The following is a 17466-nucleotide window of genomic DNA, read 5'->3' as shown; positions in this document are numbered from 1 at the left end:
TTTTTGCATTACTGCTTGCAATAAAATGAAAAATGTAGTCAATTGCTCCAGGAACACACAGTGTAGACAAACAAGTCTTTATGCATTTGCAAATAAAAAAAAAAAAAATATGGTAAACTTAAGCTTACCTCAAATTTAAGTAAGTTAGCATTTGTAAGTTCACTATTGCATCTGGTATAACTTTAATACAATTGTGGTATAGATTTAGTGTTTCCAGTGACACAAAATGGCACAACTCCGTAGGAACCTCCGTTAATCTGTTCTTGGATAGATCTATAAAGAGAGAAAGAGAAGATACTTTTTTGAACCATCAGAAATACTACTTTGAACAAACTGTAATTATTAAAAAAAGTGAATAAATGTAATCCTACAGTCAGACAGCAAGTTAAGCCAGTGCTTTATTATACAAAATAAAACTAATCTTAACTTTTAAAATGAAGAAAATGGAACAGACTGTATAAAAAGCAAAAATTCAATTAAAAGTTATTTGGTTTAATAAAAAATAATTACTTGCAGGCCTCAATACACTGAGAAAATACTTGAATCCACAACCAAGTGAAGCTCATATAACATATCTCAAGACCAATACAGACAGTTATGTGCAAATGATAGCATTTAGATAAAAGCAAAAAACAACTGTATCTCTAGTTTCTTTTTAAAGGAGTTTGGCAGGTGTTTGAGAGAAAGGATATGAGGAAAATGCAACTTGATGATTTCACATCTTTGCTGCTGCTGGTTAAGCCTCCTCCCTGATCCTACAATACTTATCTGAAGCTGACTGTCGTAGACTGTAAGATGGGAAAACCAACCAAAGTTCAGTGGATATATTTCCATAGTGCCAATGATCTGACCTCTCCCTATAAGATCATGAAGTGGTTTTGCTTTTGTGAAAAAATTGTCAAAAACCTGAAGATCTTAACTTTCTTTGCCATGTCAGGCTCAGCTTGCTGCATAGAGGCATGGCTTGAGCTCAAAAGCATCACCAGTAGGAAGATTTTTATCATTTTTGGTTTTGTTCCTGTCTCCTGCAATGCAAGCTGAACTTCAGCACTCTCAATTCCCCTTGTCAGCCTCCACCTTGCTCCATTTCATTGCTGCAACCACAAAGCTGGTCTCTATTCCAAACCTGACCAGGATGACAGCAATGGCCAAGGAGGGAACTAAGGGAGTGCAGCCCTGCTGACTCAGGTGGCAACGTGGTTGAACTGGGCACCTCAGCCAAAATTATTCACCTTGAGATTCCACAATTCAACTTGAAAAAAAACCTTCCCCTTTTTTTTTTTAAAAGGAGCTTCTGCGGTGACATCCCCGCATCACCTCTCTCATTTCCTCACGCAGTGGGGAAGGGGCAGGAAGGTTGGGAAGAGGGAACCGAAACTCAGCCCTAGGCCTCTCCGTGGGCCTGGGCGGCAGGTGGAGAGTGACCCCTGGGCCTTGATCTGCTCCTTCCACAGTGACACACACACAGTTTGGTTAAAACAGAAATGTTGCTACTCCCCACACTGTTAAGACTGCAGGCTATCTATCACTTGGACCCCAGCTTTAGGCCTGCTCTCGTTGACCTTCACACGGAGTAAAAGGGACCATGCCACCACACGCCACTTGGCCGTGGAAAATTCTAGTACCTCAGAGAAGCGGAACGGCAACGAAACCCAGCCTGTGAGAGCCTCTGAGAGGCATCACAAGCACAGCAAAATCATTTATTGCTATTTTAATACTATCTTTTCTTTCTTTAATTGTTTTTATTGTTATCCTCAGTTCTCAAGGGCTTTAGCTCTGGTAATCTGAAGAAGGACAAAACAAAGAAGCCACGGATGATAACAGAAAATCCTCCCTGTTACCCTCAGGACAGAGGGTTATTGGACACAACATGTATACAACAAAGGAATTCAATTAACTTCCAACAATGGAAGTCAATTATTTATTATTGTCTAGTTATCAAAGATTACGATCATTTCAACAGTTATATCTACTGCTGCTTCCTAAATAATGTTAAGAAGTTCTATCCACATAAAGCAGAAGAATCAAAACTGTGTGTTTTATTTTATACAGTGTAACTTAAAAAGCAGAGGTTTGCTAACATAATTAATTTTATTTTTATTTAAGATGTATCAAATACCAAATCTGACCATCTCTGAGAAATGGGGTACAGGAATGGAATGAGTATGATACCATTATTTTTTTAATGATTTTTTTTTTTTGGCCAAAAAACAGACTTTCCTGATCAAATGGATGAAGGGTAAAAAAAAAAAAGAGGACAAAAGAAAGGATGGCTTTTATTCAATCACAGAATGAATGTAAACCTCCAAACATGATGCAGCTGTAAAGAAAACCTAGCAGCTTTCAGATGCCTCTAAAAAATCTGTAATGAAAAGTGCATGCCTTAAAAACTCAACAGTAAGGAGAACAGTCTGCATATCAGCTTCATACTGTACCTCATATATGCAAACACATACAGAAACCTCTGAAAGTTACATAATTATTTTGATATTACTTATACCAAAGTACTTTTGTACCTTGTTTCATTACTGCACCTGACAACCTGTACATACACTTTGTGCATATTCTGATATTTAAGTTCTAGAATAAAACATTTGTTAAATAATTAATTTGAAAAATAGTGCCTCAGGGCAATTAAAAATAATGAAGTTACTGCAGAGACTAACTTTGTTACAGAAATAGAAAGGAATAGAGAGGTAGGGTTTGATAGAGTTTAGCCTTTTAACTGATTGATTATCGCCTTTAATACATAGGAGATCTAACAAAGAAACAAATCCATTATGGCAGAAACACCATTTTAGGGTTACTAAGGAACTATATATGAGCTTAACCTGAGGTAACTGTTTCCTGTAATTCTGTTGTGAAGCAGGCAGCACGAACACAAGCAAACATCCCGGTGGCGGGGAGGGCACCAGAGCAAGCTTTCCGTGTTTTAAATGGAATACACTATTCATTCATTATTTATGCCACAAAGGCATTTCAAACTGAATCTGGCTTCATCCCATTTTATACTGCCAAGAACAAGTTCGTTAAAACTCCAAAATAAAGAACGGAATGCAAAGTAAGCAAGCCTGCTTAGAAAAATATGAGATGGAAGCCTGATCTTTTGAAGAATCAGCACAATTCTGGAGCAATGGCACTGTTTTTGTACAAGAGCATTACTACGCTGGAAGCTGGACAGGAGCTACCCAAAACAAGAGCTTCCTTAGCAGGGAGTGAACAACAAAAGCAGAAATTTCCTACCAGCAGCAGGCTCTGAGCAGTGTTTGGGTACCTGGCATGGCATACTGCTGGGCAGCGATGACTGATCCATCCTCAGGACAAACCTGTCCAATTCCTGCAGCTCCAAAAACGTCTGCCACAATGAAATCCCACTGCTGCCTACCACTGTTGTGATGGCAGTCTACAAGCTGATTACCCAACACCCCAAACAGCATTTAAACCAACCAACCATACATACATACCGACCATAAACCACACTGCCACTGCAGAAACCAAACTGCATTCACCAAGTAGCCAGGCTAACACCAGAAGTTGTACCATTACATTTCTTTCAGTAAGGTTTCAAAAACCCTCCCACTTTCCTTCCTACCTTCCAGTTATTAAGTAAAATTTTTAGACTATTTACAGACAAGATAACCAAAAAATTTAAGACCTGTAGTTCATTAAATGAATATGCATATGCACTACACATGCGCAAATCTTTGCTAAGAATTTTAATAAATGCAGTTTATTTTAAAAAATCGGGTTATAGAGAAACTCATAAATCTATAGTTATAAAAATAAGCCTACAAAAGGCAGAAGTTGGACTTAAGAGTATATCAGTTGAACAGGAAAAAATATATATGCACACATGTGAAACAGAAGAAATATCTCTATTAGAAACAAGTTTGAAAATCAAGAAATTGCATGGTAAAAAGTCACTGAAACAAACTTACTGTGGCCCACCAAGTTCCTATTTTTGTAATCTTTAGCATTTACAGAAGAAAATCCAATAATTACTTTGAAGAAGGTATTTGCATTTGTACTAAATTACCATTCAAGGTATTCACATGAGAGGTCTGAATTGGACCTGACAAAGAATTCAGGCAATTCTCTGTGAGAGCCTAGAAAACCAGTAAGTTCAGCTCTAATTTCATGACATATGACACAGCTGTATGGAGTTATGCTGTCACCCATATTTTTATCTGGCTTTTAGGAGGCCTGTATTTCCACATTAGCTTGCTGATAATTGAAGCCACAAACTGATGGTACTGTACCTCAGCCGACTTCTGAAATAAGTATTTAAAAGCACTTCAGATCTTCAGCAGCTCTGCATCCCAAGTATACTTGCCTTAGCAGAGAAGGCAAGTGGTCTATTATCACTGTCCTCGTGCCCCTCAGAATCAAATAGCCAATGCTTTGTAGCAAGCAATTGCTTCCTTCTAGTTTTTACTCCTTTTTTTCCTCCACCTAAATGGTTGTCCCAAAGTCATATATATTTATGTTAGTGTTTTCACAACTAACAAAATGCAGTATACCTCTAACAGATGCCCTACAACTTGCTGTTACTCAGCAGAGCAGCACACCTTGTCCCACTTACTTGACTCTATCTGGCAGAGAGCATTGATGAATAATGTCCTGGACGTGCAGCCAGCAACTCCCACTGCCAGTGATGCCACACGCACAACAAAGTGGGAGCGGAGACCTCTGGTGCCTGATGCATTCTGGTTTGTTCGTGATAATTAGAGCACAATGAGCGCATGGCATTTCTTAACTAAGAGACGTGTCTGCTCAAGTTATTTAGCAGACAGAAGAAGAAATAAGAGAAGACAAAGAATGCCCCTTAAAGCAAAACCAAAGTGAACATTGATGTGCTTTTGTATCAACTTTCCTTACTATTGCTATGATTTAATATATCAAGTGTTTCTTCTTGGCAGCTGTGTGGATGAGTTCTCCAATTCTTCCCTATTCCACATCTTGACATAACATTAAAATACATGGGCAAATTCAAGAGCTACCTGTAGGGATACAAAACATGCAGCTCTACTTTATCAGTGTTATCTTTGATCACAATTAACTCAATTTAGTACGTACTAAATGTAGCAATTGTAATATAATCATACATCTGCCAGTCACCAACGAGGCCCTAAATCAAGGCTTTTAGAGGCAATAGGAACAGGAGCGAAGGAAACCAACACTGAGAAAGAACCACATTGTGAGCCTGGCAGAGCTGGTGCCACAAGAGGGAGTCCTGATCTCACAGACTTGGCCAACACCCTGTAGCAGGGTTTCTCGAGAGCATCGATAAGGAATGAAAAGGGCAGAAATAGGAAGACACCTATGCAAAGCCTTACAAGCCCCCAACGTTTCCGTGGACCTATTTCTCACAAGGGTTTTCAGAGTATAACAAATGAGTTTACTTGTCACAACTGCAGGAAACAAACACAATGGAGGTCGAAGAAACAAACACAAATACTAAGGAGGTTAAGAAAAAACACACACAACAAAACCAACCCTTCTGAAATAGTCACATTGAAGCGTTTCCTCCAAGCTTCCTTCAGTCGATGCAACAACCTGAGGTATCTGCAAGCTCTCTGTAGTTACAGCAGTAGCTGCACTTGGCCTATTTAAGGCAAGAGCAGCCTTAAAATGTCTCTCAATTAACATCAGATGATAGACTCAACAAAGACAATGCTTACAAACTCAATCATTCCTCCTCAGAGACCCTCACCTGCCACTCCACTGTATTTCATCCGCCACACCATTAGGGAATATAGGGCTTGCTTTACCACTGTGCCCTGTAACCACCCAGTAGAGCAAATGTAAGCCAAGTGCGATCCTACAATTCTTTTCAGGTAGCACGCTGACTGCCCTGAAGCAATCCAACAGCTCTCCCAGAAGCTAAACCTGAGCAAAATCTTCAGGGGTGAGGGAAGGGGAGAGAAAAAAGGTAGCAATAACTTGCTGACAGTTGTGTTGAAGCATATTCTCATTGTTAGTGCTGTGGCACACTCCAATTCCAAGGAGGCAAAGGAAATTTTTCTGCAAGAGATGCCCTCAGTAGAGCATCACAAGCCAGGACGAAGAAAGAGGAGGTTACAGCAGTCTGCCTCATTATCGTACTTACCGTACTGCCCAGCACACCTGGCTTTAGGCAGCAACATAAAGCATTTATGTTTCTGCTTTATCTGGTATTTCTTCATCATTAGTACAACAGTTTAGGGTTAAGATTGGCAAAAAAAATATGGTTCCTGTGTTCCATAACCACTGGGTCCTTCCTGCGGATCCCTGTGAAGGTGTTACCACATTTGGGACCCAAACACCTGTACCTCAAGAGAGAAAAAATGCCAGCCAGCAAACACCTTCCGTCAACAGAATGACCTTTAATAACATGGTATGAAACTCAGTTCCTGGGCCATGAAGCATTCCTCCTTCTCCCACGCCTTCCGCACCGGAGAGGATGCAAGCCATTAATTTTCACACTCCTTAATAAACAGCCAGCCCCGAGAAGCATCGATGGATTTATCATTCCATGATTGTACTAATTAGCCTCAGCTGGACTTAAATATTTCAGCTGTTTTCTCAGACACAGTAGCAGTAAGAAATGTTTGCTCAGTTTAAAAGCTTGAAGAACCTGCTCTTTCTTCATTTGTTTTAAAGGAGGTTGGTGAATGGAGAGCACTGGAAGAACAGAAACTGAAGTGTTTGCATCATGCACTAGCCATCTGAACATCTGTAATCTACCAAATATTTCAGTTGTACGGGGACTTCCAGGTAACATTAGACTTCACAGAGGAGTAAAACTTGGATTATGAAGCATTTTTCTGGAAGAAGAACAATGACCACAGCTTCCATCAGCTTCAAAAAGCTGTAAGTTGTGTGTGTACGCAATCACACAACTCCTTTCAGACAAGCCACTAATCCCACCTAATGGAGAAGAAAAATCTGAAACAAAAATGTGAATTTAATTAAATATTAATATTATAATACCACATCCTTAAGATGGTAGCAGATCCCTGCAAGGACTTACTCTAGTGCCTTCTATTACAAACCTGTCATCTCAGCCACAGAGATCTCCTTTCTTAAATCTGCTTCCTTTGTAAGCCAATGCCTTCCACTGGGAAATTCCCAATGATGCACTCAAAACCAGCAAAGATCTGACCTACAAGTCTACAACTTTCTCCAGCCCATAGACAACACTACTAGAAAGAACAAGCTGAATGCAACATCACAGGATTTCACTTCATTCACAGTTTTAATGGCTATTTAATGGCCGTTATCATTATTTTTCCTGATGCTGCAAAAGAGGGTCCCACTTATGCTACACATTATCTGCCCCTGTGACTATTCAAAGAGGGCTTTCCTCACATTTCCCACCTGCTAGAAGCGAGCCCATACCCAATTTCTGTGAAGCCATTCGCTTGCCTGCACTATGAAGGCCATTATTTTCCACATCTGACAGACTAAAATACAGATATGTTTATTTTTAATTCATTTTTATACTTGAACCGTGTCACATTCTGTTAGAGAATTTGCTGCGAACAGGCAAGTGAACAAAAGTTCTTTGATCTTTGGGTATATCAAAGGCTTGTAGACAAAGATATGGAAGAGCTACCTGATGTTAATTTACAGTAACGGGGAAAGCAGAGCATTACTCATCTAATCACTTCCTCTTCTGTCTGCACATCTCCCACAGATGCCAGGTTTAATCTGCCTTACCTACATTACTCACATACACCCCGCAATGGTGTTTGAATCAGCACATCATCATTTTTGTAGCAATTTATCAACAGAAAGCTGTTCGGTACCATAAATGCTTATTTGTACTATTAGCACATCCTTAAACAATCAGCTAATTAAGCAGCTATTAGACAGGAGGTACAACACTTGAAAAACTGGAAGAAACAGCTAAGAAATACTTCAGCTACCTAATCAAACCAGGAATTTATGAAGACATTGCCAGAGACTGAGGTTCTAAGAAAGAAAATCCTGGAGCAAACTACAAATTAGATTCTAGTAAATAACCAACACGAGGTGGCTACTCCTAGATTAAAAAAAAAAAAAAGAAAAAAGAAAAAAGAAAGGACTTCTTGCACTGAAAGCAAAATCAGCACTCTCTCTTAAAAAAAATAAAAATAAAAATGAACAAGCTAAAAATAACCTACCTGGAATCACCAGTACTGTAAACCTCTAAGTTTTGTATCAAGACACCTATCCCATAGAAGTGTTTGTATGATTCTTTTTAAGATGTTTTGCAACCTTCTATTTTTCCTTAAATTAAAAAAAAAAAAAAAAAAAAATCTGAAGAACCTTGCCTTCTTAGGAGAAAACAAAACCCTATCTCCCATCTCATGCAGCAGTGCTGTCTGTCAGCCAGGGGATGGGTTGGGCTTGACAGATAACAACTTTCTTCTGCCTGTTTTAACAAGTCATGGTTTACACTGGAGCTGTAATCTAACATGAGATACACAGACTGCAAGAAGTCTGCATGGGGACACACACACTACTTATAAACAGTTTAGTGCCTGTAAAAGGCAAACAAAACCCATCCCATACTTGCCACAACACTTGCTGGGGGACACAGGTGGGAATACACCAGCAGGAATTAATAGCATTGTATGGGTCAGTCTCCAGCCACAGGTAAACCTCAGTGCTGTTGGCATGAAACAACTGCATGGCAATGGATATTTTGAAGGGACAAAGCACGTTTCCTTCTGGTTTATCTCCACATTGAGGGGTGGATCACAGACCATCTTCTAAAACACACGAGGCGACTATTCTGCTCTGCTTTTATGGATGTGTCACCTTGCATCTTCTTGTTTGCTTCTACAAGAAACGTTCTCAACGTGGTTACAACAGGTTAGGGTTGGCACCGAACTGGCTGTATATAAAGCAGGGGACAGGAAAGTGTTAGTTCTCCCCCCACGCACAATCAAGAATTAAAACAAGAAAGAAGGAACTACCTACTTGAGGTTCAACCCTGAAGAAGCTACAAAAGATAGTTTATTCAGGCCCAAAAGGAGAACCTATAGGTGGGTGGATAAGTCCCATGAAGCACAGATGGACAGCATTATTCCCTTTTTGTTATCACAGAAGTAGAGCCTGTGCACCCTAGCTTTAAAAAGTCCAGGAACTGCAGTGCACACTGCTGTTACACAAGAAAACATCATTTTATTCCCTCTCCTTTCTTCATGCTAATAGAACAATAATGTTTCAGTGAAACAACTGGGGTCAAGAATAAAAATAAAAAATAAAATAAAATAAAAACTTTCCTGCAAAAAACTCCGAACCTGGTCAAACAACCAGGTCAGCTTCTGTGAAAAGAGGAATCTGACTGAAAGCTTCATGACCACAACTTGGAGGTCTGGGGACTTCACTTTCAACCTTTTCAGTAGGAAGTGAAAGATATTTTAAGGACTTGTGGGTTTGGTTTCTTTATCCAGCATATACATTTTAAAATCATTACTGTGAGCTGAAATGTTCATTTCCAGCAGTTTTCCCACCAGCGGGGATGCTGGACCTAATGATATTATCATTGCTATTCCACAGTGGCTAATTTCCATTGATGACTTGACCTCTAAGTCTGCAATTTTGAGTCAACTCCATTTCCACATCATTAATGCACTCCAGAACTGATTCAATAGCTAATACTTTTAACTGCAAGCCCCAAAATAGCTGATTTAGCAACTGTATTTTTTTTTTTTTAACTGAACAATAAGTCCATAAGTTTGTTAGTATAAAGGTAGTTAAGAGCAATCCACTGGTGATTTAGTAGATTTTGTCAGCTTTCAGACAACATTATAACTACTATCAGGGCACTCACTGCTAGGAAATGCATTTTCCTGCTTCAGGATTTAAGTGTCAAGTCACCTCATCATGCCCAGTAAGAAGAGGATGCATCGAGTGAGACAACTGTGGTTTTAATTCAAGAATTGCACGGCCTTCTGCTCAGATTACAATTTCTTTTCTGCAGAACAAAAATATTCCTAACTCACTCCCAATTCAGCCCCCCCTTTTTTTTAAAAACCTCTATAAATAAATAAATAAATAAATAAACGTTTAAAGAGTTCACCAGAACTGCTAGAATTTTAATTCTGACTTCTTGCAAAATGGGGTACTTTCAACTCAATAATGTAACTCTTTGTCACTGACGAACGCACAGACTTGGCAGCTCTGGCTCGCTTGCTCTCTTCCCCTGCCTCTTCCATGATTTGGATAGGAAATTCGTTCCTTTGGGAAGAACCCTAAAGAGATACACCAGCAAATATGCAATTCTAAATACATTTTGTTTCTGAAAAAAAGTCTCTGATTATCTAGACAGGGTAAGTGTTCAACTAGCAATTGTTTCCCTGAAGAGATGGCATTACCACACACCCCCAAGTGTTCCATATGCTTTCTTAATGAAAAGCCTCACCTTTGAAATTTGTTTATTCAAGATTGATCCAGATAGCAGAAAATCAGCTTTAACACGAAAAGCTTCTCATGTGGCTTGTGCTGAGCCCTCTGGCAGCATCACCTGCAGATCTACTGGAGGTGCTACTCAAAAAGGGGCTACGTTATCACAAGAGATCCATATGCTGTGCAAGACCCTACACAACTGCTGAGCTATAAATTACCTGCAGTCCATCTAGGATCTGTATACAACAGTATTGGATTTCACAGAAAGCTAATTTTAACTGCTGGCTGAGAACAGAAATACCTACAATACACCATGCCTTTTTAACAAATGGATGTTAAAAGATTGGCAAAACTTTTTTAAAAGGTCAGTTGAGGTTTGTAAAGCAAGCATCTTAAAATTTTAAAAATGCCAGAATTAGATATATTTAAGTAAACTTAGGATATATTCTATCAAAGTGTGCTACACATTACACCTGAAGTCTTCTGCCAGAATCATCTGTAGATACCAAATCCTTCTGTAGCTCTCTCCAGTGCCTTGCATACAAGGTGTTTTTTTCTGCGTAACTGTCCACATGAATATGCAAGACTAAGGATATACCACAGGACTCCCTTACAAAGTAAATTAAGCAAATAGATACTACCTGATCTTGCCAACAACCTTGAATTCACCAATTATGCAGAATGCCTGCCATCTTTCAAAGGGAAAACACAGGGGTTTCTGCTGAAATCACATCAACTTTCTGCAATAATTAACAGCAGCACCTGAATAAAGAACCAATTCATCTCAAAAGCAGCTTTATTATCCTTGCTACCTTGACGGAAAGTTGGCTCAGAACCCATGTTCACACGATCCTTTATCTCTCAGTAAAAATGTATTTGTTATCAGTTGATGCCCGCTAATTCTTACACCAAGCTTGTCCTTTTAATATCCTCCCACGGTCTTTTCTCCCTTGGTGTATTTGTGAGAATACCTTCTCCCAGTCATTCTTCCCCAAGACTAAACAAGCCAGATTCTTCCAGTTTCCTCTCGTTACAGTTTTTCTGACCATCCAAGCAGACCTCTTCTGCACCTGTTTCAGCCTAAGCTCATCTGCTTTGAACAGGAACAGGACGTAATCCTTTACATGAGGATTATGTTACACCAGTGCCATGTGTAACATTATTAAGAATTCCTAGTCCCTGCTGAAATACATCTTCTGATGCAGCCTCAGGATAAAATTAGACTTTTAAGATTTGTCATACTGGTGGCTTGTGACCATCTTTAAAAGACTCCTATAACAGGCTTTAAAGTTTAAAACTGATGAAGTCACTACTTTCAAAGACTTTGCTTACTGCCTTAAGAGTCGATGGCTTTAAATCTTCATCTGCCTTTTTTTTTCTGGACCATTCTCCATAGAGCAGTGAATGTTTCCGACACTGAATACCAGACTGGTGTTCTCAGTCTGTGTTCGCAGGGCAAAGAAGAGTGCTTCAGAAACACAACACTGGCTAGAAAACACTTTGTTTCTGTAGCCTTCTGTCTCAGAAATAAGTTAAAATGAAAAAGGAAAGAAGAGAAACAGCAAATTCAAAGCTTTTGCTAGTGCATGAAACAAGCAACAGCAATAGCTAGCGTATCTAACATTGCAGCCCTCAACCATAACTCCAAGGAGAAAGGAATGAATTATGATGAATTAGTAAATGAAGCCAACAGCCAGACCATTTCACCAGTGGATTACTTGGAAACACATGCTGCTTGCCATTTGTTACTGCGTTTTCCTCGGTCTTTTTTTTGTGAAGTGTCTGAAGACAATCTTGCCCATGCCCCTCCTGCTGATACATCAGACATCTCTTAATCACGAACAGAGAAAAGTTCTTTACGTTTTCCACTAGCAAAGTCACTCTATTAGCTCAATTGCAAGGTTTACTTAAGCCTCTTTTACACCATAAAACCTCTTGAATTAAGTATGGACACAATAAGCTTACTTTGTTAAAGTATGTGGGCACTGTGCTTGTGGGACAACCCTCTGACATGAAACGACAAGTGCTAGGAATGTCAGCATCTCACACAGGTATGTGACATGATTTTCATTTCACCCTGCATCTTTCTCAATGCCACAGAAACCATGCAAATAACCTCAACAACTTCCATCAGAGAAGGCTCATTCATCATCCCACGATTCAATTTTTCCTGAGGTGGAAAAATAAACTAAGCAGCTGCCAGGAGGCACTGCAGAGGAAGGAGTCCTTGGCTTCTGATGTGATGAGTGTGCCTCTATGGAGACTGCAGCAGAAGAACTAGGCCAGCCTGGGCCAAACAATTCACATTTGACCATGACCAAAGTAGGAAAAGGGAATAACAGCACTCACTAAGCAGTGGAAAACTTGTTCATTGAAGCTAAGCACCAAACAAGTGATCTCCAGCAGCATGTAACAATTAAAAAGAAAATTTCATGGCCATGGATCAAGGCAGACCTATGGAGTCAAGGAATGACCCTATGGAGTCATCAGCAGATCCATGATATCACTGCCTTTGATAGAAACAAAGAGAATGTGGAGTTGGGCTCTTGATGCTGCTTTTCCTTCACAGCAGGATGCTCACTGGAGCCAGTACTTACTCACTTGTCTTGATTTTTCCAAGGGCATAAAAGCATTGAAAAAGCATAGCTTCATTTTTCATTTGCCACTGAAAAAAAATAATCTTCTGATAAGACAGCAGACCTGGAGCACTTTCTCCATTAAGACCAGGTCTACTTCAAACGTCCTCAGGTGTGCAATGCATACAAACTACTTTCTTCCACTTGAGTACGTAGTAATTTATCCTCCTGTACAATTTCGCACTACAGAAAGTGAAGAGGAAAATAAGAATCACTAACACCTTCTATCATTCAGCTTCTGAATGCAGGAAGACAACTCCTTAAAACTGAAAGTGGTATTTTCTTCTTATGGGTTAGTAATAGGGTAGCTTCGGATCACAGTGTCAACTATGGTTGTTTTAGAGTTAACTGTTGAGCAATTAAAGTTTACAACATAGTACCTTTTGGTAAAAACAATACCTTATTTGTAGAAGGGGTTCTACTATAAACAGCAATAAAAATCACCAAACATATTTCAGAATTTATGCATCCGATGCAATAGATACTTGATGGTTTAAGACAAAATCAGTTATTAAAGGCTCATCTTTATAAAATCTCTTCGTTATATTTTGCCATTTCCGTAGGTCTAAATGCACCCATAGTCCTTTGGTTTTCTCTAATAGAAAATAACCTTCAATTCTAGTATTACATGACTGTTACAATACTTTTTCACTGACTAGAATGAGAAAATAAGGGGGGGAAATCTCAATCCTTGCTTATATACTGCGCTTATAAATAAATAGGGTCAAAAAAACCCTCTCCAAAGCATCAGTCTCACTAACATACTAACATTTTAGGCTTACTAAATCTTATTTCACATGGAATATTAAATACATTTGAATGATTGCATGAATAAACTGCTTAAACAGAAAAAACCTATTTCAAGTCTGTTAAGATATATTTCTTTTCTTTTCTTCTGGCACTTGAATATAAAGCAGCTGATAAAATGCTTATCACTGAGCTGCCTCAAGCCGCTTCTAGTTGTAGACAAGGGAATTTATTGCCAGCAGGAGCAGTCTACATTTTTTAAATTGTTTCTGCATTCTCTGTATACAGATCGACAAATTATTTGCATGTGGTGTGCTCATGTCATTTCCAGCTGTTCTTTGGTCCTGACTGTTTTGCACTGATTCATAACAACTTTCAGTGCAGCCTACAGGAACTTGGCCACCGAGCAGCATCTCCCAAAACCACACCACGCAACCTCCCTTCTCCCTGTTAAAAGGTGTAAGAAATGAGGAGAGCCTTCTTTTGACAGCCAACAAACTGCGTAGCTTCCATTCATCGCACAGCAGCAGTTTATTTTAAACCTTTAAGTGGACTTGTGCAGTATTACCAGGTGCCTTTTAAGAATTACTATGGATAACAGCAATAGAAATTACTATAACAATAATAGTATGTTATTATAGATAATAGTAAAGCTACGAATTACCACTATTGGAGCTGTTCTACCATGTGCCTTTTACAAATTCTATCAATCTTTCACATATTTTAATCAAACCATACCCTGATTTAAAAAAAAAAAGGCAAAAAATCATAACTGATAAGTGAACTCTAATGCCCACAGTTCCTAGACATAAAGGTCTGTTTTGCAAAGGCTGCTGGTGAAAGGTTGGCAGATCCCTTCAATATTTATTTTCACACTTTAATATAAACTCTTAGGTATTTCTGGAAGCTTTTAGGTGTTAAATACTTCCAAGAAAATCCAGCTGAACCAAGAACTGTACATAACATTTGCTTTGACACGGGTCTCCAACATTCACTTTTCCATGACTAATCTTGCCCTGAATTGTGAAAGTGTTGTGAACTTGTATACTTCTTATAAATCATAAAAATACTTTTCCGGTGTCCTAAGTTTAACGAACTATAAAGTTCACTAACCCCCTAGGCAAGCTCAGTGAACTAGGAAGTTCCTTAAGGAGTTAGCCAAATCACTAGCTGAGTAATATGAACACAAAAAGGATCCCACAGGTTGGGGTAGCCCACGCAGTATTGAGATGAATGGTTTGATCAAAAGCCCATTAAGCGCGAGGGAGGAGAAAAAATACTCCCTTATTGAAATTTTTAGACAGTAATCTTGATTAGCCTTTTCGCAGGATAAAGGTAAGGAAATATTCTAATTAAGAATCCAGCACATTTGCACAAGTTGCAAAGAAAGCGCCAGGATTTGGCGCTTTGAGAAAAAAAGGCTTCTCAAATTTGGCTGCGCTGTCCACAGACATCCGCTCACCCAGATTTCCACACAAATTCTCTCCAGTTTGCTTTGGCTGGGTTCCTTGGCTGCACCCTCTCGACTGAGGTTGTGTGACCCCGGCGCTATCCCAGCCACAGCAGCTTCCCAAATATGCTAAACCAGAGCCCTTCGTTCCCTTGTTGTTTTCTACCAGCCACCACACTAGCTGTTATTAATACCATGAATGAAATCTAACTGAATTCACACACAGTTTCTGGCCTATCTTCTACTGAGAGAGCATTATTTTTATTACTGATAAGATGGATGTTAAAAATACTGCTTTAATGAACTTTTAATATTTTCAGTAGAGTGACAGAGTTTGTCACTGTGTTCCTAGACTTAGCAAACTAATCTACGCCTGAAGACCAAGCAAGTTGCCTAAAATTCAAACACATTATTTCAGCCTCATTTTTTCTTCAGATTTTGTTTTCAGTAAAACTTCACAAATATGTGATTTCATGCCCCCAGGAACAGCTTAGCCCCTACCCAGATGGAAAGGACCGCCCATACGAAGGCAGCATACCAAGATCTGGAGGAGTCTACGTGCCTCGCTCACTCTAGATTGGAATCGGTAGCTGATATACGAGAAGGAAAACAAGGCTGTCGTGATGCATAGCTTTCAGCTATAACATTTCTGAACTTCTTGTGCAATCTGCTCAAAGGGGTCAGTTTGTGAGAGAAGAAAAATGTTAACTATGCTATTCTTAGTAATATTGTACTTGCATGTATTTACAGACAACTGAGCTATATCAGCTGTTTAAGCACATAATCTGAAGCAAACACTTAGGGCAAATCAACTACTCAAGAGGACAGAAATTCCTAACACTGCTTCAATTTAATGTGGGTGAATTATTAACCAAAAAGATATCTGGAACTCAGGAGGATGTTAGATGCAACAAAAGTTTCACCCTACTTTCATACCATTGCTTCCACAGCACTACAAGTTCACTTCATAAAGTGTACTGTGTATATCCAAAATACAACACTTTTTACACTAAACTTGCAACTTCATAAATACAACTTATCTACTGTTTATTCCCTATGGAAAAGAAACTTCAGTGTCTTTATGTTTGCTGGCAGGAGTGAAGTTGTTCAGACACAGTACCTATTACAACTGATCCTCGGAGAATGAATTTGATCTACTGGCATCAAAGGTGTCCACCCATCTAACCTGCTTGAACTAAGAGTCCTAAAATGAATGTTAGTTTTACAGAGACCATACAGGAATGTAGAAACTTATATCAGTATACTATACAGTACTGAAATAAAAGCATCACAAATCTAACAAATCCTGCAGAGGTTTAAGATTTTAAGTTTACAAAACATGAGAAGAAACTGAACGTAACACAGCTTTGTCTCATTCTTCCAGCTCATTCTAAAATAGAACTGAGAAATTCCAAGCTACATCATTCACAGCAATGGCTTTTACCACTCAATAAGAAAAAAATTGTTTATCCACTGTGAATTTAGTTCCACAACAGTGGAAAGTTAGCAGTGCCTCAACATTCACTTATTTGAAACTGTTCACAGTGTTAAGAGGATTTTGTGCATACACGTATGCAGGCAATGTATGTACGTCAGTAAAGAGCAGGTCACCAGGCTTTCTGCTTTATTCCTCTAAAGTGAAAAAACACAAAGTAGACATTAGTTAAATGAGAAGGTATAATAAAGTTATCATCGTCATATTGAAAAGTCTTTAGAGGCTTTTATCATTCAAAATGAGCTCTGCTTTAACATTTCTTTTACAAGCCATAAAGTAATTACACCCTGATCAAAAGGAGAACTTAAAAGCAGCTGTTCAACTGCACCTATATATATGTATAGTCTCGGTTAGTTGTTATGCTATTTGCATTCTTTAAGACAAATAGTGATCTGCTAGATGAAGACCTAATTAAGCATTACAGCTACACAGTTGATAATGTTTTGTCTTCACAAGCAGAAGCAAAGGCCAATTTAAGTGCTGTCAAACAACCTTGTGACACCGAGCAACCCCTGCTACAATGAAAGACGAATCAAGTACAAGAAAATGCACAAGGTGGGTGGGAATCTAACTTAGCAGATTGAATGCGGGGTTCTAAAGCATGGCGATGAAAAATTATCTAACAATGCAGTATGCAAGAGTGGAATATGAAGTTCCCAGAGAAACGGGGAGCAGTGCAGGGCTTGCAGTATTCTTAAGGCTGTAGTGTAACCTGAAAAGAAGAATTCAGTAAACAAAGTTGGAAAACACTCCACACC

General features: G+C 39.0%; 1 protein-coding gene across 6 annotated transcripts in view; it reads right to left on the bottom strand.

The window, feature by feature from the left end:
* The window catches only part of LRCH1 (leucine rich repeats and calponin homology domain containing 1), a 114586-nt gene that overhangs the window by 58159 nt on the left and 38961 nt on the right, over positions 1-17466 (bottom strand). For all 6 annotated transcript variants that reach the window (XM_032202416.1, XM_032202375.1, XM_032202391.1 and 3 more), the window contains exon 2: positions 129-273. In XM_032202416.1, the coding sequence (XP_032058307.1) occupies positions 129-273 (145 nt within the window). The remainder of the gene's footprint in view (positions 1-128; positions 274-17466) is intronic.

This window comes from Aythya fuligula, chromosome 1, assembly GCF_009819795.1.
Source record: "Aythya fuligula isolate bAytFul2 chromosome 1, bAytFul2.pri, whole genome shotgun sequence".
NCBI classification, from domain to species: Eukaryota; Metazoa; Chordata; class Aves; order Anseriformes; family Anatidae; genus Aythya; species Aythya fuligula.
The sequence above is the reverse complement of the archived record's forward strand: the minus strand, read 5'-3'. Positions and strand labels throughout refer to the sequence as shown.